The sequence below is a fragment of the Miscanthus floridulus genome, chromosome 9 (assembly GCF_019320115.1).
Source record: "Miscanthus floridulus cultivar M001 chromosome 9, ASM1932011v1, whole genome shotgun sequence".
Taxonomy (NCBI): domain Eukaryota; kingdom Viridiplantae; phylum Streptophyta; class Magnoliopsida; order Poales; family Poaceae; genus Miscanthus; species Miscanthus floridulus.
In genome coordinates this window covers 512,678-537,369 of record NC_089588.1, presented here as the reverse complement: position 1 = coordinate 537,369, position 24,692 = coordinate 512,678, and the positions used below count along the sequence as shown (strand labels likewise).

The 24,692-nt window shown below is 44.8% G+C and overlaps 2 protein-coding genes and 1 pseudogene across 2 annotated transcripts; 2 read left to right on the top strand and 1 right to left on the bottom strand.

The window, feature by feature from the left end:
- Window positions 1–1,495: 1,495 nt before the first annotated feature.
- LOC136484014 (uncharacterized) lies at window positions 1,496–4,413 on the bottom strand (annotated as a pseudogene).
- Window positions 4,414–12,988: 8,575 nt separating this feature from the next.
- On the top strand, window positions 12,989–13,894 carry LOC136484013 (uncharacterized). The gene is made up of 3 exons (XM_066481177.1): window positions 12,989–13,127; window positions 13,182–13,714; window positions 13,763–13,894. The coding sequence occupies exons 1-3, from the start codon at window positions 12,989–12,991 to the stop codon at window positions 13,892–13,894; spliced, it is 804 nt and encodes a 267-aa protein (XP_066337274.1).
- Window positions 13,895–16,208: 2,314 nt separating this feature from the next.
- Window positions 16,209–16,808, top strand: LOC136484009 (secreted RxLR effector protein 161-like). Its single transcript, XM_066481173.1, has one exon. The coding sequence runs from the start codon at window positions 16,209–16,211 to the stop codon at window positions 16,806–16,808; it is 600 nt and encodes a 199-aa protein (XP_066337270.1).
- Window positions 16,809–24,692: the final 7,884 nt, after the last annotated feature.

The following is a 24,692-nucleotide window of genomic DNA, read 5'->3' as shown; positions in this document are numbered from 1 at the left end:
ACCCTCCTTCAACTAAGTGAGGTACAAGCCCCTTAATCATCCCAGCAGCACAGGCTCTCAATAACATAGCAGAAAGGGCATCTGCTACAAGGTTAAACAACAGTGGAGACAATGGATCACCCTGTCTAAGTCCTTTGAAGCTTCTAAAATAGTCGCCTCTTTCACCATTCAGATCAATGCACGCCTTTCCCCCTCTAACAACTTTATTCATCCATTGGATCCATTTCATATGAAACCCTTTTCTATGAAGAACTTCCTCTAAAAAATTCCAATTAACTCTATCATACGCTTTTTCAAAATCCAACTTGATGATAACCCCACTTGTTTTTGTATCCTTAAGTTCATGCATCACCTCCTGCAGGATCACCACTCCCTCTAAAATATTTCTTCCAGGTATAAAAGCTGTTTGAAAAATGCTCACCACCCTACCAACCACTGATGAGAGCCTTACAGCGAGAGTTTTGGTGATAATCTTGTATATTACATTTAAAAGGCAAATCGGTCTAAATTATTTAACACTATTCGTCGGTTTAACCTTAGGTAACAAAATAATAAATTCATAGTTTAGTCTACACAGCTCCAACTGTCCATCATATAATCTTTCTAGCATTTCTTTGATATCCCCTCTTATCATATTCCAAAAAGCTTTGAAAAATTCTATTGAAAAACCATCCGGGCCTGGAGCCGTATTATTTTTCATCTCCTTAATCACCACATCAAGTTCTTCTAAAGAGAATGGTCTAGTCAAAAACTCATTCTCTTCTTGCTGAATTTGCTGATAGCTCGGCCAAAGATCCCTGTCCAAATGCATATCAGCCACCTCTTCACTCCCAAACAATTTTTTATAGTACTCCGTAATGTGATCTCTAAGGCTGCCAGGCTCAACCACTTCTTGACCATTCACCTCCAACATTGAAATATGCATTTTCCTTCTTCTGCCAATAGCACATTTGTGAAAGTAGCTAGAATTTGAGTCGCCAGCGAACAACCATTTCTCACCCCCTCTTCTTTGCCATTGTAACTCTTCTTCTAACAGCATCTGATTAAAAGTCTGATCCAAAGCATATCTTTCCTCCCACTCCAACTGAGCCAGTTCCCTTTCCTGACTCCAATCATCCAGCATGGCAATTCTTCTAATAATTTCTTCCTTCTGTTTTCTTCTCTGGCTATCCAGATTCTGACCCCAGCCTTTTATAGCTCTCCTCAACTTACTTGAAATCACATGCCAATGATCTAAAGGATCATATTTAAACCTTGAAGGCCATTTAGCTCTCACCCATTCTCTGAACCCCTCCTGTTGGAGCCAATGAACACTAAATCTGAAATAAAACTGCTGACCTGGCACATTGTCTCCCATATCTACTATAAGAGGGTTATGATCTGATCCTAGCCTCGGACCAGTTACCACCGACGTCAGAGTAAACTTATCTTCCCAAGCATTTGACACCAAAACTCTATCTAGAACACACATAATCGGAGGATTTTGTCTGTTTGTCTAGGTAAAACGACTTCCAGACCTGTGAAGTTCCCTGAGAGTTGTATTATTGATCATTTCATTAAATGCCTCCATCATCTGAACATTCACATTTCCATTAGATTTTTCCTCAATTCTTCTCACCAAATTAAAATCTCCACCCAAAATCATAGGGCATTCCACCGACTGAACTTTAGATTGGATCTCTTCCAAGAACTCTAACTTTCTATTATCATGAGCAGGGCCATATACATTGAAAATCACCCACTAAAAACCATATGCCTTCATGGTAAGATTGAAACATTAGTAAAAATTACCCACATCTTCAGCTGTCACTATAGCCAGCTCTTTATCCACACCCATGAGCAAACCACCTGAATGTCCAGAACAAGGCAACCAGGACCAAAACATATCCTTCTGGCCAGCGAACCTCTCTAACTCTCTATTTCTAAAACAAGACTTAATGGTTTCCTGTAAGCATATGCAATCAAAAGAATGCTTATTAACTAATCCTAAAAGCAACTTCCTCCTCCCTGCATTTCCCAGACCTCTAATATTCCAATACAGAATCTTCATCCTTGATCTCTATGAGATAATTTATTCACTGTATCAGCACCACCCCCCATCAACTCTAACACCTGGGGGCTCAAATCCACAGAACTCTCAATCTCCAAAGGAACTCTAATAATTGTATCATTTGGGATCATAGAACTCAACTCAATCTTTTGCTTAGTTTTTTGTAAAGCAATGGAAGCATCTTCCTTAGCTTGTATCAAAGAAATGTTTGCAATTCTAGAAACCTCATCTTGCCCCAAAGAAAAACCACATACTCTAGCCATAGAATCTAAGGAGCAAGTATCAGTAGGACAAGAAGATGAGGGAATGGTTTTAGTACCTTTTGCATCAGCTGTCCTGGCATTTAGTTTATCTTGAGTTGCTCCTTTGTTCTCTTGAATTCTCGAACTATGCCTTGTATTGAAATTAACCATGTCACTCTTAACTGGCTGAAGTTTGGAAAGCTCATATGATTCCTCTATAGAAGTCAAAATTGACTCAGGAACTGCTACTTTGTCTTCCTCATTACATACTAGCCTCCCATCAGATACCACACCTTCCAAAAGAGATTTCTGACCCCCACCAGATAACACCACATTTTCAAGTACCAGATCACCCTGCTGATTTAGACTAGCAGCTAAATCATGCATATCCTGAAAAATGTCAGATTTGGTTATCAACCTCTGATAATCATCTATACCATCCTTAGGTCCCTGAGTATTCATCTCTAATGCTTCAGCAAGTGGACCAGTACTTTCAGAACTACCCATAGCTACCTGCCTTTGATGACTAGAAGGACCAGACCCATATTTCTGACTAATATCACCAGGTGTAGGTTGCCCGATTCTAGCCATCCATGGTTGTCCTGTGATTCTGGGTCTTCTTCATCAGTAACATCATCTTCATCATCTTCAGGATCATCGTCTTGCTTGGATGGGGGATAATTCTGGAGCTTGTCTGAAAAATACCAAGTTATCTTCCTACCCTTCTTGTTAATAAACACTTCAGATGTCCCGCCTATCTTGTTAGGATTACGGCATGACACCTTTACCCACACCGCTTTCCATTGCAGAGACGGTACATGCACTTCCTCTGGGTCACCCACCAACCTAGCCAGCTCCATAACATCAAACTCAGTTCTAGCAAATTTTGGAATGCCAATAGCTCTAACCCACACAGACTGAAGGACCTGAAACACCTCCGGATCCATATCTGACTCCTCAACCACAGCCACAATATCAAACGTGATAAACTTGATTTTTTCATCTTGATTAGCAGATTCAAAGCCACTTTGGAAGGTAGATTCACCAGAAACTCACTTCCCGAGATGCGCTTGACATCCCAATCCCAATTCGAATCCATCAAATAATGCAATTCAGTCTTAACTCTAAACATAGTACCCCTTCCTTCTAAAATTGACACAATAGCTCTAATCGGACCCTCTGTTTCAAGTTTAGCTTCAGCCTTAGGCTCAGGTAAATCTAGAGCATAAAAGATCTGACCAGGCATACCATACGCACAGAGACACAAACCCTTGTTCGATTTCATCAAAGGACACTGATTGGACTTATGACCTGACTCTCGACAACTATAACAGAATGGAGGTTTCTTGCAAGTAGAATGTTGGTGACCATAATCATTGCAATTAAAACATTTCATAGCAAGACCTGAAGACTGACCTGCACCCGAACCCCAACTCTGCTGAACATTGTACCCCTTCCTTCGAACTTTAATCTTGTGACGTAGATCTTCTTCAGTCATTTGACGCACATCTCGCTCCTCAGACTGATCCCCCATCCTCTTGCGATTCTGCACCTCCCACTGCTCCTGACCTTGAAACTGCTGATGACCCTGCTTTGACTCCCAGTACCCTTGATCACGAGCAAATCGCAGATCCCGCCCCTCTCGAGCCTGGGAATCCCATCCTTCACGCCTGGACCCCTGAAATCCATCACGGCTACTGCGTCCATCTCTAAATCTCTCCCCATCTTTAATATCTCTAAATCTATCTCCATCTCTACCTTCTCGACTTTACTACCTCTTATCCATGGTGACCTCAGCGAATGACCGCCCGTCCATCGTGTTAGGACGGACACGGCGGAAAAACTTTGCCTGAGTCCCAAATCTCCTGATGTCCCTCACACTCGCCGGAAAACGCTCTACGGCTGGATCCCAAACCCTAGCGGAGGCAACCCAGACCCAAGATGAGGCGGACCTAACAATGCGACCATGACTGCGACTGCGGTTTTGACTGGGTGGAGGGATATAAGAATGAGCGAACAAGTCATCAATAGACAGGCCTAACTAGGCCGGCCCAACTAAGCTTTCCTTTTCCTCAGCCTTGGGCCGTTGCATCTTCTTCCCCACAGTCATCACCTGGACATCACTGTCAATGATTCTTCGAGCTTGAGACCTCAACAATGGCGGCGAACTCACTTTTGTGCTCATCACTGGCGGCTGCAACTCTTGAACAATTTGCTCTATTGACTTCTGTACCTCTCCACCACCCAAAGCAGTGTCCGATTTACTACTCCATGAGAAATGAATTGGCAAGTTCCCAATTGCAATCGAATTCGAATCCACCGCAGCAACTGGAGGCAACTTGCCATGACGAAGGTGCTCACCTCTATCCAAATCACTCAACTACGAATGTTTAGGTAACCCGAACGCTACTTTTGGAGATCTCTGCTTAGAACTCAAAGGCGGAAAACGATCAAAACTCAACCAATCCTCCAAATCCACCTCTAACTCCTTCCGACTATTTACACCTACCCTCTGAGAACTCTACGGTGAAATCGAATACGGCGGACAAGCTAGAGTAAGCCTGCGATTCCTCATGAATGATGCACCAAATCTACACTCAATTTTCTGGAATGTTCTGACCACCGCGACCACACTCTCGACATACCACAAGGAAACGAGAAATACCTCTGACACCTGTGAAATCCGCACCGAATGCCCCGCTAGTTCCTCACCGTTGCTCAGCAGACACCGCTGGAGTGCTCCCCTCCACCTCCTCAAAATGACAACCGCTCCAACCTCGAACCAACACGCGTAGATCTACGACTCCAATGACAGTCCCCCTCACGAGCGAAGTGGAGATGAGCAGGGGCGAAGAAGTGGGCGGAGGCGGAGAGGTGAGCGGAGGTGGAGGCGGAGAGGTGGGCGGAGGCGGAGGCGGAGAGGTGGGCGGAGGTGGAGAGGTGACCCGGTTCGTTATCTGTCTAGGAGGTTTTCGACCCAAACAATCCTTTTCACCTCTTACGGATCTAATGCCGCAACACAGCGGCAGTATGAAATTTCATCCAAAACATCTTTGAGCTCCACATTTGATTTTTGAGATGTTATATTTGTGTTTTTCCATGTTGCATTAGATGAATTCCCATGTTGCCACAACAAAATACAGATGTTTCTGTAGATGATTTTGCCACAACAAAATTGATATGTAGCGTTGCTTGAATGGTGTTGTAGCTGATGATTTCTCATGTTGATTATAAATGGTTCATCTTCTCTTATTCTGATGTTGCAGTAACAAACTGTTGTATGTTGCACTTCGTTGATTTCTCATGTTGCAGCAAAAAATTTTTTGGGAGGTTTCAATAAAAAATGCTCTTGGGCCAGCACCTATTCCATCCTACGACCCATACGGCGCATAGCTCACTACTAATTTTTGACCCATGCGATAGCTTGGTACCACATCAATTTCGCGTTTGATGCGAGCCGCAGCAATAGCTCTAGTTGCCATAGCCTTATCGCATTAGTTTGCTGTGAGCGATGTGAGATTTCACTATTGCATCAGCCATCTGTTGTCTCTTGCATCAAAATAGAGAGATGCAAAAGGGTTATTGCATCAAAATCATTTTGATGCGAGGTTGCTATTGCATCGACCATAGATGTCTCTTGCATCAAGATAGAGAGATGCAAAAAGGTTATGCATCAAAATCATGTAGATGTAATACATGTAATAAATCTGATGCAATAAGAATTTCAATTGCAACAGCTAACGTTCGTTGCAATAGACCATATTACATCGACATTAGGTTCAGTACAATAAAAACTATTGCATCGACATTAGGTTCGGTGCAATAAAACCTATTGCATCAACATTAGGTCCGATGCAACACAAACTATTGCATCGACATTAGGCTCAATGCAACATAAACTATTGCATCGACATTAGATTTGATGCGATACAAACTATTTCATCGACATTAGGTTCGCTGCTATTTTATATTGCATCTGTTTTATTTGCTAAATAATAAAAAATTGCGGCACAGAAGTTCACAAAATTACAAAATCTAATGGCACAAAAGGGCAATGATATTAATAACTTTGATCATCCACATTCAATAGTGTGTACAATAATAAAATAAAAAAGCTTTATAGTTCAATAATGTAATAGCAAGGTCGTCGAAACTGCATTCTAGACTTGTAGAACTAAACAATTAGACTAAGGACTCTTAGCACAAATCATGAAAGGTTCGTTGTCATTGCAAAATTCTTGATTCAGTTCATCCTTCAAAAGAGTCTGAGCACTCTTCTCAAAGCGCATCTTCCTGCCCAATGGAAACAGTCCAAATGGCATATGCATCAGTTTTAGAACAATTAAATTTTGTCGCCATTAGATCAAAAGAGCTGTCATGGTAGATTTATGGCCTCTCACGCCATTATAAATATGTATATCATCTGAAACTCAACAATTGCAACATCATAAAACTTTACCAGCATTAGTAGATAGATGATCACCTTACAGTTGGTCTCAGGACTCTGGACCTTCTTTCAATATTGATTTATTGAGCTGTCAAATGAACCAATAATCAATCAGCAAGCACATGAAGAAAGAACTGGCCTAACAAATATTCAAATCAGCACCTTAAAGTAGATGTTGAGAAGAATGAGAGGACCACTACCCCAGATCTGTACATCACTGTTGGTTCAAAAAACCCCTTCACTGCCGGATTTTGAACCGACAGTGGCATACCGATAGTGATGGGGGGTTGACATCACTGTCGGTTCTTAAAAACCAACACTGATCTATAGGAAACAGTGTCGGTTTCTGGCTCCACCCGACAGTGTCTAGTTGAACAACACTGCCGGTTTGTAGTCCTAACCGACAGTGAAGGTTGCTTCAAGAGTGTCGGTTCATGGCTCAAGCCGACAGTGTTGAGCTAGCCAACACTGTCGGTTGAGGGCTCAAACCGGCAATGTTGAGCAAGACAACACTGTCGGTTCATGGCTCAAGCCGACAGTGTTTTGCAAGACAACACTGTCGGTTTGTTGATAACCGGCAGTGTTTTGCAAGACAACACTGTCGGTTCGTTGCTAACCGGTAGTGATGGCCCATTCGTATTTTATTGTTTTATAATTGATTTTAATTTATATTTTTTTGTGGAATCGGGTTTCGCTTTATATACACTACGTAGACGACAGGTCCATCAATATTAAACATTACAAATGTTATGGTTACAGTTCAAATGTTCTTATCCAGATCTCGATCCCTCAAAATAAAAAAGAAATATTCTCGGACTTCTTACAATAATCTGGCGAGCCGCTCTAGGCCATACTGGTCCTTGTACCTCATGGATTGTGCAATGGAAAATACTCCATCTTTTTCCAATACCTAGGCTAAGATGAATTTTGCGAGCTCTGATTGCAGTGCGACGATCTCCATGTCAACAGCCTTTGGTGGTTATATTTCTTGCGCTGTCGACCAAAATAGATGATATCCAAAGAGGAACAGTAAATTATTTTATTGAATTATTAACGGACATAAATGAAATGGGGATTATACACACCAACTTATCGGCTTCTTCCGATTTCCCACCGATGTAGCGAAGCATTGCCCACATTACATAAAACCTGCATTCATTGTTTCCCGCCGGCTGTGACAGGTACTTCCCCTCCATTTTGACAACCTTGAATGGGACTGGCGTCCCACCGATATGTCTTCTTTGGACACTGAGCAACATTAAAGGGAGAAACATTAGAAAACGGTATGTGTGATTAGAAAATAATATGTTATTAGGATCGCTTACTAATTCAGCACTGCCACCGGTGCATCCAGATGATGAAATGGTTTTTTCTTCGAGTCCCACACCTCGATCAAATTTTTGGCAAGATTGACACAAATGAAGATGAAATGGTTGCTACAATCACATAATCCTAATTATCGAATAATCTTAACGAAAAAAGAAGCATAAAATTAAAAGCCGAGAACACATACTCGCAGTTGTAGGATAGAAGTATGTGGGTTTTCTTCTTCATCGTGAATTCATCGAAAACAGCAATCAATCTATGTTTCAGGTCTTCCACGTCACATCGATAGAGGCCTAGACATGTCCTCTCATTGACTTGCAAGGGGTCCAAGAAGCCTATGTAATCCCATTTGCTTTTTAGAATGCAAAATTTTGCTATACACCTATATAAAATCATGGGAAGTGCTCAAAAGTTAACAATTTGTCTCGAGAGAGTAGTTAATTATAATATCGTGCGTGTAGGGTACTTACATAGTCCACAACGTCAACATTTGAACATCAAGAGAGCGTTTCTGGTATAGCTGGAACTAGCACTCCCACTCGATATCAAACTTCTCTTCTTCACGATAATGGAAAATATGTGGTGAACGGATAATAACCTCAAAACCAAAGTCGTCCGTCTCTGTTGCTTGAGCCATGTAATATTCATGCAACTGGCACATATATGTTGTCAAATTTTTATACTCATCATCGGGAACCAAAAGATTGCCCCTTTCATACTTCATTGCCGGTGTTCCCGTCCCTTGTACATCATAATAGATATTCATGGCCTCTTCCATGGTTAATCCTAGGTTGTCTTCGACGTACTTCTGTATGTTCTTTAAATCTTTATTGTGTAATTCTTCATCTCTTGTTGTAGCATATTTATTCTATGTTTGCCTTTCAAATTTGGACTTCAACAAATACGAAGGCAGTGAGGCACAGAGATTGAAGAAACTAACACAATCTTCATTCGAGAGATGTGTTATAAATTTTTCTTTCATCAAGGTGGTAACGCTGCCACTGAACGGCCTTTTTCTTTTCTGTTGGTCCACTTTGGGAGCATTAGCGACCGAATCCAAGGACCTTTTCTATGACTGCGAGGATGTCCTTGATCTTGTTTTGGGCTGAGGTCGAGGAGGAGGAGGAGGATGACGACAAGAATTCTGTTTTCCCAGCGCTGATGAAGATGGAGGACGAGGGGGAGGAGGAGGAGTCTCCTTTCTCGGGGCTGATGAAGATGGAGTCGGACGAGGAGGAATAGAAGGAGACCTCTGTCTTCTCGGGGGTGATGGCTCCGGATGAGGAGGGGAGTGATCTCTGTTGGGAGATGGTGAGTGATCATCGTGGGTGGGCGAAGACTCACAGTCGTCCTCATCATCAGAGGACAATGGATGGTCAAGCTTAATGAAATGCTTGCGCCAGGCCACTTGAGAGCCCTTGTTTTGACCAAGTTTCAGCCTGTCTTCCGCTACGGGGTACTCAATGGGTATCTTGTTAAACTTCTTATCAAGTATTATATCAATGGTGATGCGAGTGTACCCCTGTGGAATTAGGCAGCCATTAATTGTCATGTCTCCCGCAAGCCAGGCCAGGCCAAGCACCACCTTGTCCTTTGTCCATTCCTGACGGATGTACAACTTGACATTGACGAGTTTAGTGATCGGTGTCGTCCAAGCACTTGACACATCCAGTACAGACTTTTGTCTTCTCTCCAGACAATGAACATCGACCTGGCAGGTTGATGATTGTAGCGATAAGTACTCCCTTGATCGTGACATGTTCCTTTTTGTACTCGTCCCAAACATCCGGCACACCCTTTTCAAACATCTCCACTAGTTCATCGATCACTGGTTCTAGAAACACATCGATGTCATTCCCAGGTTGTCTTGGCCCTTGGATCAGTAGTGGCATTTGGATGTACGACTGCTTCATACAGACCCAAGGTGGAAGGTTGTATATACAGAGCGTTAGGTGCTATGATTGCTTCTAACCTGGTTGAAAGGATTCATCCCATGTGTGCTCAAAGCAAACCAAAGGTGCCTTACCTCTCCACCGATGTCCTTATAGAACATAGTATTGACAATCCTCCAGTCATGCCCATCGGCGGGGTGCCTCATCATTGTATCTTTCTTATGCTCTTCGCCTTGCCAGCGCAACAGTTTAGCTGACTTTCACATGCAAACAGCCTATGCAACCGGAGAGCTATAGGGAAATACCAAATGACCTTTACAGGACCTCCTTTAGTCTTGGTACCCTCATTTGATGGCCCTTCCTTACACCATGGAGCTCCACACTTGGGGCACTTGTCCAAGCCTTTGTATTTTTCTCCACGGTACAATATGCAATCATTGGAACACGCATGGATTTTATCAACCTCGAGGCCGATGGGGCAGATCATTTGCTTGGCCAAGTATGTCTTTTCTAGCAACTCATTTTTTTCTAGGAGCATTTTCCTTATTATACCTAACAACTGATCGAAGCCTTTATCGCTCAATCTGTTTGTCGATTTGAACTCTAACAGCATGATGTCGGCTTCCAGTTTGCTCATTGGACAATCCCTATACAATGGTGTTTTGCCATCTTGTCTCATTTTCTCTAGCTTTCTCAGCTGTCTTTCACTAAGATATCCGGTCTCTACATTACGTAGCAGCTGAGAAATGCCATCGTTATCCTCGGTGTCGTCAGCTAGTGTGTTCCTAAACACATTATTAACTGTGGGCATAGGTTCCGTGTTGACACCGAGTTCCTCATCACCATCGTGGATGTCTACGTCAGGCATGTCCACATCATCATCGTTTTCCTGCAGAACATTCACACCAACCTCGCCATGCATAGTCCATATCGTATAGTTTGGCATGAATCCCCTGGTAATCAAGTGCGATCGTATAGACTCAATTTGATGAAAGTTCATTTGATTCTTGTAATGTTTGCATGGGCACAAGACAGGGTTCCCATTCCCAGCGTGGGCTTTGGCATCGGTGATAAACTGGCTGACGCCATGCATGTACCGCTTGTCCGTTCAGGACAGATACATCCACTCTCGATCCATCTCTGCACAAAAAAAAGTACTGAGACAGTAATTACAAAGAATTAATAAGAAATCGAGCTTCATGAACAACAATTGTAGCTCGAAAGTACCAATTTTGGAAAACATTATTGTACACCAATTATTGGAAAATTGAAATTGGTAGCCCCGGGCCTGTAAATTGAGAATCGCAGTAAAAAACAATTATTGCACAATATTGAAGAACAACTATTCTACTCTACTTCTAAGAACTAATTATAGCATCGCATACTAACAATGATGATCTTGACCACCATGGAATAATTAGCCATGAATTAAAATGTGTTCATAGACACCAACCGTTTGGGTGATAGAATCACCACATTTTTTAGCCTTGCACAAATGTCCAATTGGAAAAGTGCTCTCTAGAATGGAGAAAGAACTAGAATGAGAATCAAGCAATGTAGCCATCAAAACGAAGCTAATTAAGCAACTAAATCAAAGGAGTGGATGTTTGTTACTAACCTTAAAGCAAAAAGATCAAGCCATTCTTCAAAATCCAAGCGCTAGCTTCATGGTGAAGAGCACCTCAACAATGGAGAGAAGGGCCCAAACGTGTGCCTCTGTTCTCGGGATGGAAGAGAGGAGGAAGAAAATGATGGCTGCAACCTTTTGTGTTGTAGACTTTTCACTGTCGGTTCTTGGCTAGAACCGACAGTGATAGAGCCCAATCACTGCCAGTTTGTGGCTTCAACCGACAGTGATGATTGGCCACCAAAATACTACCAGTTCAAGCCACAAACCGGTAGTGATGTGGTGCTTCACTGCCGGTTTTAACCCAGCCCCAATCATTTTCTTATTTTCGAGCTCATAACGGCAGTGAAGGTACATCATTGCTGGTTCTCACAAATCCGGCTGTGATGAGGCCGGTAGTGATGTCCAAATCTGGCGTAGTGGACAATGTTGGATTGGGGTGCCCTACCACTTTTTAGCATTGTGCTTGAGAAAGCATGTCGCAGCCCCCCAAAGTTAACAGTCCATGATTTGATATATATTATCTAGAAATGAAACTGATAGAAGAGAAGTGATAAAAAGAATATGTGGCAAGAGCAGCCAGTAGTTGGTATGAATCAAGCTGCTTTGCTCTATCTGAACTGAACTTTGTTAAGTAATCTGCTGCTCCCATGTATGAACATGCGGCAGGGACAGGCGCCGAAAGGCTCCCCTACCGCTGCACTGTAGCTGCTGTAGGGGCAGGCGCCAAAGTCAGCCCTGCTGTCACATCTAGTCACTGTAGCAGCATGGTAGCCTGACATGTCTATGTACTAGGATTAGATGGGTAGAGTTGTATATATAGCTTCCCACTGCAACTCAGTAAAGTGAGCGAGTTTAGTTTTGCCATCTCCTCTATAGAGCTCCGGCCAACGCTGATGCTTGTGTTGGGCGATAGCAGTGGCACTATTGTGGCTGTCCAGCCACGACAGGAGGTCGTCGTGCACACGGTGCAGGAGGTTAGCAGCACCAGTTGGCCGATGCTGACTCGCACCAACTATGGCGAGTGGGCGGTGACCATGAAGGTCAAGCTCAGAGCCCGATGGCTCTAGAATGCTATTGACAAGGGCAACGACAACGAAGAAGACGACATGTCAACGTTGGAGGCTATCCTTACTGCTATGCCAATGGAGTACAGGGAGTTCATTGGGGGAGAAGAACTCTGCTAAGGAGGCATGGGAGGCCATTGCAGCGATGCGCATCGGCTCCAACCACGCAAAGAAGGCGGCGGCCCAGCTGCTAAAGCAGGAGTACGCTAGCCTTAAGTTCAAGGATGGTGAATCAGTGGAGGACTTCTCCCTCTGCCTACAGTCGCTCATCAGCAAGCTGAGGAGCCATGGTGTCACCATCGATGAAGAAGAGGCAGTCTCCAAGTACCTCCACTCCATGCTGGTGAAGTACATCCAGATCGCTCTGTCTATGGAGACGATGCTGGACTTATCCAACCTCACTATTGAGGATGTGACAGGCCGTCTATGGGTGGTGGACGAGCGCATGGAGCAGGCCACAGCAACAAAGGACAGCGGCAAGCTACTACTGATAGAGGAGTAGTGGGTTGCCTAGAGAAACTCCGGGGAAGCCTCCTCCAACTGCGGTGGCGATGACAAGCACCACGGCAAGGCTTCTTTGGAGAAGAAGAAGAAAAAGGTCGACCCCAACGCCTGCTGGCGTTGTGCGAAGACGGGCCATTGGTCAAAGGAGTGCCCAAATCGCAAGCAAGAGAAGAAGGCTGAGGCTCATATAGCGCAGGCCGATGAGGATGATGAGGCCACTCTCCTGAGGGCATCGTTCTATGCACTGCACGACGTTGAGGCGAAGGAGAAGGGAGAGATGATGGTGTTGAAAGGGCACGGCAAGGCTTTAAAGGCTGTCAACCTCGATGAACCGCGTGCCCAAGTCCACCTCGGATGTGTGGGCGGCAGACAAGAGCAGCTGCGGTACCTAGACTTTGGCGCTAGCAACCATATGATGGGCTCCAAGGAAGCCTTCTTTGAGCTCGACGGCAACATGACTAGCACGGTGAAGTTCGGGGACGGCTCAAGGGTGGCGATCCGAGGGCGCGGCACGATCATCTTTAGGTGCCAGAACGGTGAGCACCACGTGCTGACGAATGTATATTACATCCCACAACTACGTTATAGCTTCATCAGCATTGACTAGCTGGATGAGTATGGCAGCGAGGTACTGATCAAGGATGGTGTCCTCAGGTTCAGGGACCGGGAGCAGCGCCTTCTTGCCAAGGTGAAGAGGTCTCGGAACTGGCTATACATGCTCAACTTGAAGGTGGAGTAGCCGGTGTGCCTAGTAGCATGGCACACCGAGGAGCCATGGGTGTGGCATGCCCGGTTTGGCCATCTCAACTTCGACGCACTCGGTTGGCTGGAGAAGATGGTCCGAGGGCTACCCCACATCAAACACATAGACGAGCTGTGTGACAGCTGCCTGGCCGAGAAGCAGAGGAGGCTGTCGTTCCCAAAGGCGGCCAAGTATCGCGCGGCGGATGCTCTCGAGCTCGTCCACGGCGATCTCTGCAGGCCAATCACGCCATCCACAAATGGTGGTCGGCGATACTTCCTCCTGCTTGTGGATGATTGCAGTCGCTATATGTGGCTACAACTCCTGACGAGCAAGGTCGAGGTGGCGGAGGCAATCAAGAATTTCAAGGTCCGCACGGAGGCGGAGAGCAGCAAGAAGCTACGCGTGCTGTGGACTAATCGTGGTACCGAATTCACTTTGGTGAAGTTCGTTGCATACTGTGCGGATTAGGGTGTGGTGTGACACCACACCGTACCGTACTCGCCACAGCAGAATGGCATGGTGGAGCGGTGGAACCAGATGGTGGTCGGCATGGCTCGGTCCATGATGAAGGCCAAGATCATGCCGGCAAGGTTCTGGGGTGAGGTGGTGACCATGGCGGTGTTCATCCTCAACCGTGCGCCCACCATGGAACTAAAGGGCAAGACGTTGTTTGAAGCTGGGTATGGGCACAAGACGAGCGTGTCCTTCCTCCAAACATTTGGCTGCATCAACCTCGTTAGGAGGACGAAGCCAGTTCTCACCAAGCTGGAGGACAAGAGCACACCAATGGTGCTCCTGGGCTACACGGAAGGTACCAAGGCGTACTAGCTCTATGACCCACACGGAGGCAAGGTGGTAGTCTCGTGCGACATCGTGTTCGACGAGAAGGCGGCCTAGTACTAGGACAGTCTGGGCATGGGGGAAGCTGGTGGCTTCAATAGCACCTTCGTCGTCGAGCACTTGGTCATCCACGGTGGTGGAGACGCTACAGAGAAGATGCCGAACACTCTAGCAACAGAGCCGAGCACTCCTGGGGTGGTGCCAAGCACTCTGAGAGGGGTGCCGAGCACTCCAGGAGGGATGCCGAGCACTCCAGGAGGGGTGCCGAGCAGCCCTGTAGTGGTGCTGGCCAGTCCAAGATGGGTGTCGACTGCTCCTGTAGCAGAGCCGAGAGGTCTTGCAGTGGTGCCGACCACTCCAAGACTACTACCGAGCACTCCTATAGTGGTGCAAACCACTCTAGCAGTGGTGATGAGCAGTCCAGGAGTAGTACCGAGCACTATAGGTGTTGTGCCGACCACTCCGGCAGAACAGGGGACTCCATCAATGCCGATCGAGTTTGCCTCACCTCCAAGCGACATCACTGAGTTCGTGGATGCTTTCCACGATGGGGAGGAGGTGCGGTTCCACAAGCTGGACAACATCATTGGTGGCATGGGGTCCTTAGGCCTAGCATGTCAGCTTCTCAATGACCCAGAGCTGCTTCACATTAGTGCAAAGGAACCACCCATGTTCGCGCTGGCCGAGCGCGATGCAAATTGGCGACGGGCGATGCTAGAGGAGATGAAGGCAATCGAGGAAAATGGGACTTGGGAGCTCATCGATCCACCTCTAGGATACCATCCGATCGGCCCTGAAGTGGGTGTACAAGGTCAAGTGGGATGAGCGCGGCACCATTGTAAAGCACAAGGCGCGCCTCATCGCTCGAGGCTTTGTCTAGTGCGAGGGCATCAACTTCGAGGAAGTCTTTGCGCTGGTAACGCACATGGAGTCTATCCAACTGCTACTAGCATTGGCAACAGTGAAGGACTGGCGCATCCATCACCTGGACGTAAAATTGGCCTTCCTTAACGACGAGCTGGCGGAGACGGTCTTTGTCAAGCAACCTCCGGGTTTTGCTATCAACGGAGCGAAGCACAGGGTGCTCCAACTACGCAAGGCGCTCTACGGGCTATGGCAAGCCCCATGAGCGTGGAACGCTAAGTTTGACGCCACGCTGGGCGAGCTTGGGTTCACGTGGTGCGCAACCGAGCACGTGCTCTACACGCGGCGACGGGGGAAGGAGGAGCTTGTCATCGCCATGTATGTGGATGACTAGATCGTCACCAGCGCGCGTGTGGAGGACATCGACAGCTTCAAGCGCGAGATGGCGGCTCATTTTTGAATGAGCGATCTCAGTGCGCTCTCCTACTACTTGGGCATCGAGGTGAGATAGGGGAAGCAGGTGCTCACGCTCGGTCAAAGCGCGTATGCCTCGAAGCTGTTGGAGCGGAGCGGCATGGCTAAGTGCAAGCCGTGCGTGACTCCGATGGAGGAGCGATTGAAGCTAATGAAGGCCAGTACTACGGCGAAGGTAGATGCAACACTCTACTGGAACATCATCGGCGGTCTGCACTACCTAGTCCACATGAGGCAGGACATTACATTCGTCGTGGGCTATGTCAGCCGCTTCATGGTGGATCCCCGAGTGGATCACTGGGCTGCGATGAAGTGGCTGCTACGCTACGTTAAGGGGACAGTGGATCAGGGGATCGTCTTCCCCAAGACCGACAAAAGTGGGCTGCAACTCATGGTGTTCCGTGATGTAGACATGGCTAGGGACATCGATGGACCGCGGAGCACCTCTGGCGTGCTCGTCTTCCTTGGGTCGGCTCCAATCTCATGGCTGTCGCTAAAACAAAAGGTGGTGGCACTGTCCACATGCGAGGCAGACTACATGGCGGCGGCCACAATGGCGTGCCAAGCTATGTGGCTGCGCCGGCTGCTGGGCGAGCTGACCGATGTGGAAGCTCACCCACCAGCACTGATGGTGGACAACCAGCCCTGCCGCACTGTAGCCATAGCAGGTGCAGGCGCAAAAGTCAGCCCTGCTATGACATCTAGACACTATAGCAGCATGGCAGCCTGACATGTCTGTATACTAGGATTTAGTGGGTAGAGTTGTATATATAGCTTCCCACTGTAACTCAGTAAAATGAGCGAGTTTAGTTTTGCCATCTCCTCTGTAGAGCTCCAGCCAACGCTGGTGCTTGTGCTGTGTGTGTGCTCTGTTCTCCCTCCCTTCTTCTACCTCTAGCCATAGTGTGTGGTCGGCAACGTCGTTGAGTGGTCGGCTCACCTGTACCGGAGATCTAGGGGCCAACAAACTTTAGGTCTTGATCCTATTCATTTGCTAAGGGTGAAATCAAAGAAATACAGATCAAACTTGTACATAATAGCAAATTGAAGAATGGCATACTATATGCTGACTTACAGTAAGTCTTTAACCATAATCTGGCCTGATGTAAAACAGACCACAATACAGATCATATCATGATAAAGGCATAATTTTAAAGAGTTCATGTGTGATACAAGAGAGAAGTCATATATAAAATCTGAAATAAAGTCATGTGGATCTAACTTAAAGAGATCATAAGAAATCTGTTGAGTAGACTTACGATAGAGTATCCCCACATCATTATTGAGCTGAATGTAAAAATATAGCTACTTCTGAACAACTGTAAGAAAATATCGCCTAAAACCATGGGCAAGTTTTTCACAAAATATCCCCCTCCCCCGTCCAAAGATGAGTAGCAAGCCAGCTGCAAAAAAAACCCCATAAATATACGATCCTTACAAGTTTTTGGCTCAAATGACATAATCATAGCTTAATTTGTAGAGTTATTTCACTGACATTACAAGCAGCTCTTCTATATGATAGCGCAAGACAGATATAATCAACACAACAAAGATCGTATCACATAGCAGCATACAATTAGACAAAAAAAGATTACCTAAAGTGCACCATTTAAGTAGCAGACAAGGAAAGTAAAGAGTCGGACAAACCAGCTTTGTCAAATATTCTTTCAACACATCCTAGGACCAACCCTATATGGAAGCTTGTCAGTTGGCCTAGCTAGATTCACCTTCAGACCTGATTGAGCAATGCATCAGTTTACTTGCACTACGCCAGATTTGCACATCACTGCCGGCATCATCATTGCCGGATTTATGAGAACCGGCAGTGATGTACCTTCACTGCCGGTTATGAGCTTGAAAATAAAAAAATGATTGGGGCTGGGCTAAAACCGGCAGTGAAGGACCACATCACTGCCGGTTTGTGGCTTGAACCGGCAGTGTTTTGGCGGGCACTCATCACTGCCGGTTTAAGCCAAGAGCCGACAGTGATTGGGCTCTATCACTGTCGGTTCTAGCCAAGAACCGACGGTGATAAGCCTACAACATAAAAAGGCTGCAGCCGTCCTCTCCTTCCTCCTCTGTTCCATCCCGAGAACAGAGGCGCGTGTTTGGACCTTTCCCTCTATTGTTGCGACTGCTCTTCACCATGAAGCTAGTGCTTGGATTTTGAAGAATGGCTTGATCTTTTTGCTTTAAGGTTAGTAACAAACATCAACTCCTTTGATTTTGTTGCTTAATTAGCTTCATTTTGATGGCTACATTGCTTGATTCTCATTCTAGTTCTTTCTCCATTCTAGAGAGCACTTTTCTAATTGGACATTTGTGCCAGGCTCAAATTGTGGTGAATTCATCATCCAAAAGGTTGGTGTCAATGAACACATTTAAATTCCTAGCTAATTATTCCAGGGTGGTCAAGATCATCATTGTTAGTATATGATGCTATAATTAGTTCTTAGAAGTAGAGTAGAATAGTTGTTCTTCAATATTGTGCAATAATTGTTTTTTACTGCGATTTTTAATTTACAAGGCTGGGGCTACCAATTTCAATTTTCCAATAATTAGTGTACAATAATGTTTTCCAAAATTGGTACTTTCGAGCTACAATTGTTGTTCATGAGGCTCGATTTCTTATTAATTCTTTGTAATTACTGTCTCGGTATTTTTTTTGCAGAGATGGATCGAGAGTGGATGCATCTGTCCTAAACGGACAAGCGGTACATGCATGGCGTCAGCCAATTTATCACCGATGCCAAAGCCCATGCTGGGAATGGGAACCCCGTCTTCTGCCCATGCAAAGATTGCAAGAATCATAGGAACTTTCGTCAAATTGAGTCTATACAATCGCACTTGATTACCAGGGGGTTCATGCCAAACTATATGATATGGACTATGCATGGCGAGGTTGGTGTGAATGTTCTGCAGGAAAAAGATGATGATGTGGACATGCCTGACGTAGCCATCCACGATGCTGATGAGGAACTCGGTGTCAACACGGAACCTATGGCCACAGTTAATAATGTGTTTAGGAACACACTAGCTGACAACACCGAGGATAACGATGGCATTTCTCAGTTGCTACGTAATGTAGAGACCAGATGTCTTAGTGAAAGATAGTTGAGAAAGCTAGAGAAAATGAGAAAAGATGGCAAAACACCATTGTATAGGAACTGTCCAATGAGCAAACTAGAAGCCGACATCATGCTGTTAGAGTTCAAATTGACAAACGGATTGAGCGATAAAGGCTTCGATCAGTTGTTAGGTATAATAAGGAAAAATACGAGCTCCCAGAAAAAAATGAGTTGCCAGAAAAGACATACTTGGCCAAGTAAATGATCTGCCCCATCGGCCTCGAGGTTGAAAAAATCCACACGTGTTCCAATGATTGCATATAGTACCATGGGGAAAAATATAAAGACTTGGACAAGTGCCCCAAGTGTGAAGCTCTACGGTACAAGGAAGGGCCGTCAAATGAGGGCACCAAGACCAGAGGAGGTCCCGTAAAGGTCATTTGGTATTTCCCTATAGCTCCCCGGGTGCATAGGTTGTTTACATGTGCAAAGTCAGCCAAGCTGTTGCGCTGGCATGGCGAAGAGCGTAAGAAAGATACAATGATGAGGCACCCCACCGATGGGCATGACTGGAGGATTGTCAATACTATGTTCTATAAGGACATCGGTGGAGAGGTAAGGCACCTTTGGTTTGCTTTGAGCACAGATGGGATGAATCCTTTCGACCAGGTTAGAAGCAATCTTTGCACCTGGCCAGTGATGCTTTGTATATACAACCTTCCACCTTGGGTCTGTATGAAGCGGTCATACATCCAGATGCCACTACAGATCTAAGGGCCAAGACAGCCTGGGAATGACATCGATGTGTTTCTGGAACCCATGATCGATGAACTAGTGGAGATGTTTGAAAAGGGTGTGCCGGATGTTTGGGACGAGTACAAAAAGGAACATGTCACGATCAAGGGAGTACTTATCGCTACAATCACTGACCTGCCAGGTCGAGGTTCGTTGTCTGGAGAGAAGACAAAAGGCTATACTGGATGTGTCGAGTGCTTGGACGACACCGATGCGGTAAATCTGCCAAATAACTCAAAGATAGTTTATATGGGACACCGTAGGTTCCTACCTAAGGATCACCCTTACCGCAGGAACAGAAAAGATTTCAATGGTGCTATTGAGAAACGCTTAGCTCCAAAATATCGAGACGGGCCTGCGATACTTCGAGAACTCAACAAACTAGAGGTTGTCCTTGGGAAGCAAGACAATGCAGTAGCAGCGCCTGATGGGAGCGTTTGGAAGAAAAAATCAATTTTCTAGAAACTGCCTTACTGGCCATTTCTGAGTGTACGCCACTGTCTTGATCCCATGCACATCACTAAAAATGTGTGCGCTAACACTCTTAACATTTTGATGGACACCGGGGGGACATCGAAGGATTCACTAGCCACACGCATGGACATGCAACACTTGGGAATCAGGAAGTAGCTGCATCCCATGGAGCTTGAGAATGGCCAGTTCGAACTTCTAGTTGCGTCATGGACATTGAAGAAGGAAGAAAAGCGTGCGCTTATTTCTTTCTTCAATGAACTCAAAGTCCCGACAGGCTACTGTGTGAACCCAAAGAGGCTAGTGAACATGAGAGAACTCAAGTTCAACTATGGCCCTATGAAGGCCCATGACTGTCATGTCATTATGACTCAGCTGCTCCCTATTGCCCTACGTGTTATCCTCCCCCCAAAGGTCCGCGCCCCAATCATAAAGCTTTGCTCGTTCTTCAACGCGATCTCAAAAAAGGTCATTGATGTGTCCACGCTAGAGCAGCTGCAGTGGGACATAGCCGAAACTCTCGTTAGGCTTGAGATGCATTTCTCGCTGACTTACTTTGATATCTCATTGCATCTGCTCATTCATCTTGTTGACCAAATTAGAGCCCTTGGCCCAATGTACCTGCATTAGATGTTTCCTTTCGAAAGATTGATGAAAGTTTTCAGGAGGTATGTTAGGAACAGATTTAGGCCAGAAGGGGGCATGGTTGAAGGATGGTCAACGGAGGAGGCCATTGAGTTCTACACATATTATCTGGACATCAAAATGGTCAGAGTTCTAGAATCTCATCATGAGGGAAGACTACATGGCAAAGGAATGATCGGGGAGAAATCTATTATAGTAGATGACCCTGTTTCTTTCAGACAGGCATAGTTCGCTATTCTCCAGCAAGCCAAGGGTGTGATGCCATACATTGACGAGCACAAGCAATCACTGCAAACTCTATATCCGAGCAGGTCACATTCTTGGCTAGATAAAAAACATAAGGAGGAATTTGTTAGCTGGTTGCGACGTCGCTTGCTTGGAATAAAGTTGGGTAATCAACTGGATGCCTTAGCCAAGGGGCCTTCGAGTACATATCTTAAGTACCAAGGGTATGAGATCAATGGATTCACATTTTACACAAAAAAGCAAGATGGAAAGAGCACATACCAAAATTGTGGTGTTTGTTTTGATGCTCACGACGAGAACGGCAACGTGCATGCCACATACTATGGTTTCATAGAGGAGATATGGGAGCTAGCCTACGGTCTGTTGAACGTAGCTCTTTTTCGCTGCCAGTGGGTCCGGCTTGAGGAAATCAACACTGACAGAGAAGGGTTCACTACCGTTGATCTCACTAAGACCGCATACAGAGACGACCCCTTCGTCCTTGCAAGAGATGTTATGCAAGTCTTCTATGCAAGGGACAACAAGACAAAAGGAAGGCAAAAAGTAGTCCTAGAAGGGAAAAGGAAGATTGTCGGTGTCAATGGAGTGACGGACAAAGAAGACTACAGGGGCTATCAGGAAATGCATCCATTCAGGGTGAAGGTACCCCTACCTATCCTTCAAGAGGGTGACAAACCTGCTTATGTATGAATTGATCATAATGAGGCCCTCATTGTTGATGCACCTAAAGATAGTTAGATTATTGTTAACTATGTAATCATTACGCAGACGTTGTATCAGTAATTCACACTAAATATTTAAATTATATTTTGTGAGCTTCTCTACAATTTAATTATTGACTATGTAATCAAATATTAAGATGATGTTCACAAACACTATTATTTGATAATTATAGACCATTAATTAATTATCATAGAATTAAATAATCAAGACACAAATTTTTTTGTTATTTTAGAATATAAACTAACTGCATTATTTCTATTAATAAATATATAAAGAAAACCAAACTAACCGAACTCCCTATCCTAGCTCAGCGGTTAAGGCCGCGCACTCTGTATTCTGAGACCCACGCTCGAATCCCAGGCGGGCCAAACTTTTTTGATTTTGCATTTATTATTTAGTAGTGCATTACGATGGGATAAAAGAAAAAAATAAAACCATTCTAACCAAACTCCCTATCCTAACTCAGCAGTTAAGGTTGCACACTCTCAACCCCGTGACCCGCGCTCGAATCTTAGGCTGGCCAAACTTTTTTATATTTTTTGCAAAAAGGCTGCGATGGCAGGCTCCAAACCGACAGTGTTTGTTTATATTTTTACTAAAAGATGGCGGCAGGGCCCATTCACTGCCGGTTTTGGTTTTAAAACCGGTAGTGATAGCTTCTATCACAGTCGGTTGCTCAAACCGACACAGAAGGCCAATTCACTATCGATTTTTAAACTAAAACCGACAGTGATGTGTAGATGCTCCTCACATGCCAACAGTGCTCCCATGACCACAACAATTGGAACACTACTCCCACCTACCCGACAACTTTAGTTTAGAAATAAAAATGTACCACGACCGCTAGCCCCTATAAAATGGCCCTCGGCCAGGAGCTAGCCTCTCCATGTATGTTGGTTTTAGTCAGGCCTTATCAGCCATGATACAATGTTTTCCTCACACAGCAAACCACAAATATTGTTATGCATCGTAGTCCACCAAAATGGTGCACACATGAGGTACTAGAAGAATGCTACTGAGGTACACATGAGGTGGTTAAATTATAATGTGTTGATACACATTGTTGGTAACATTGACCTGTACGCAAATAGGTATTTGTTATCGTATATGGAATTTTAGTGTAAGGTCTTTGTTATCATATATGTAACTTATTTCTAATTTTTTGTAATTTTTTGATGTATTTCATTACTATCTAAATAAATATATCGTTCTTATTAAAACTTTCCCACTGTAGTATCTAAATAAATATATCCTATACATATATGCACCTTCACTGTCGGTTCTATTTAGAAACCGACAGTGATAGCCATCTTCATTGTCGGTTCTATTTAGAAACCGGCAGTGATTACCACCTTCACTGTCGGTTCTATTTAAAAACCGGCGGTGATGTCCATGCCCCCCTATATAAAACAAATTGTCGGCCACATACATGGATCCCACCCACCCACAAACTCTCTCAGTGTCATTTCTCATGTTTCACTCTCACTTCTCAAGACATCCACTCTCTCTCTACGTGATTTGGTCATGGTTGCTACATTTTTCAATGGTATTGATATGTTGTCTTCTCCAATATTGTATCTATATTCATTTGATCTATATTTATATTCATATTTCTTTGCATTCTACATTTATATATATTCTTATTCCTTGCACTCGATCTATATTTAATTATGTTGCCACATTTTACTTGGAAGAATTGTTTTTGTGCATATATTTTATGTTCATATTTTTTTCATTTTATCGATCAGGTGGTATGAACAACGGACCTCCCCCACCACAAGAACCAGGTTTCCACCCTGGCGATGAGCCATTCGCTCCTAATGTGGCCATTCCACGGTTCCCTGTTCCAGCTATTGTATGAAACATTTTCCAACATCTTTTGTTTTTTGATGCTAACAAACAAGTGTAATTAGTTTAATATCATTGTTGCATGCATATATGTCGCATACTATATCCCCAATAGATTGGCTACGAATAGCACTTAGCTAGTTTTTTATCTCGGACATCGTCGAGAACACGGCATCTAATACAAGTGTCGGCTATGGACGTGTGAACTCAGTTTTTTCATCCCTGTGAGGGGTTCAAATCATCAGAACCATATCCACGGGACGGGAATACAGAGCCCGGACGTGATAAGCGCCCAATTAAGTGTCATACACATCTGTTTAGAGGCACTTCGATATATTTGCTATGATGTGCATGATTTCTCGCACTTCAAGGCACTTGCTTTGAATGCTGGTGATATCCCCGTCCCGCAAGCAAGCGAATGGTTTGCAAGCTACAACCATGTGGATGTGGTAAAATGGTCACTTATACCTGAGTCGTGGTTATTTGTTGTTTATTATTGTAATAACATTCTCTAATTTTTCTTTTTCTTCGCATGCAGATTGCGCTACAGGACCTTACCTATGCTGCATGTGGCTTGTGGGCCGTTCTAGACCAAGCTACGGAGCAACTCGGGTACGATTGGGACTTCTACAATGGAAACATCGGCCAGCTCACTATAGAAGGATGCCAGTACTGCATAAGGATTACTAACAGGGGCAATGGTCATTCAGTAGGTTACATCTATGGCCGACCATTCTTTCGGTATTGTGAGGCACGAGAGAGTGCACTCATACGGGCATTAGACTTCATCGATACAAGCGGATACATAATCCGTGACA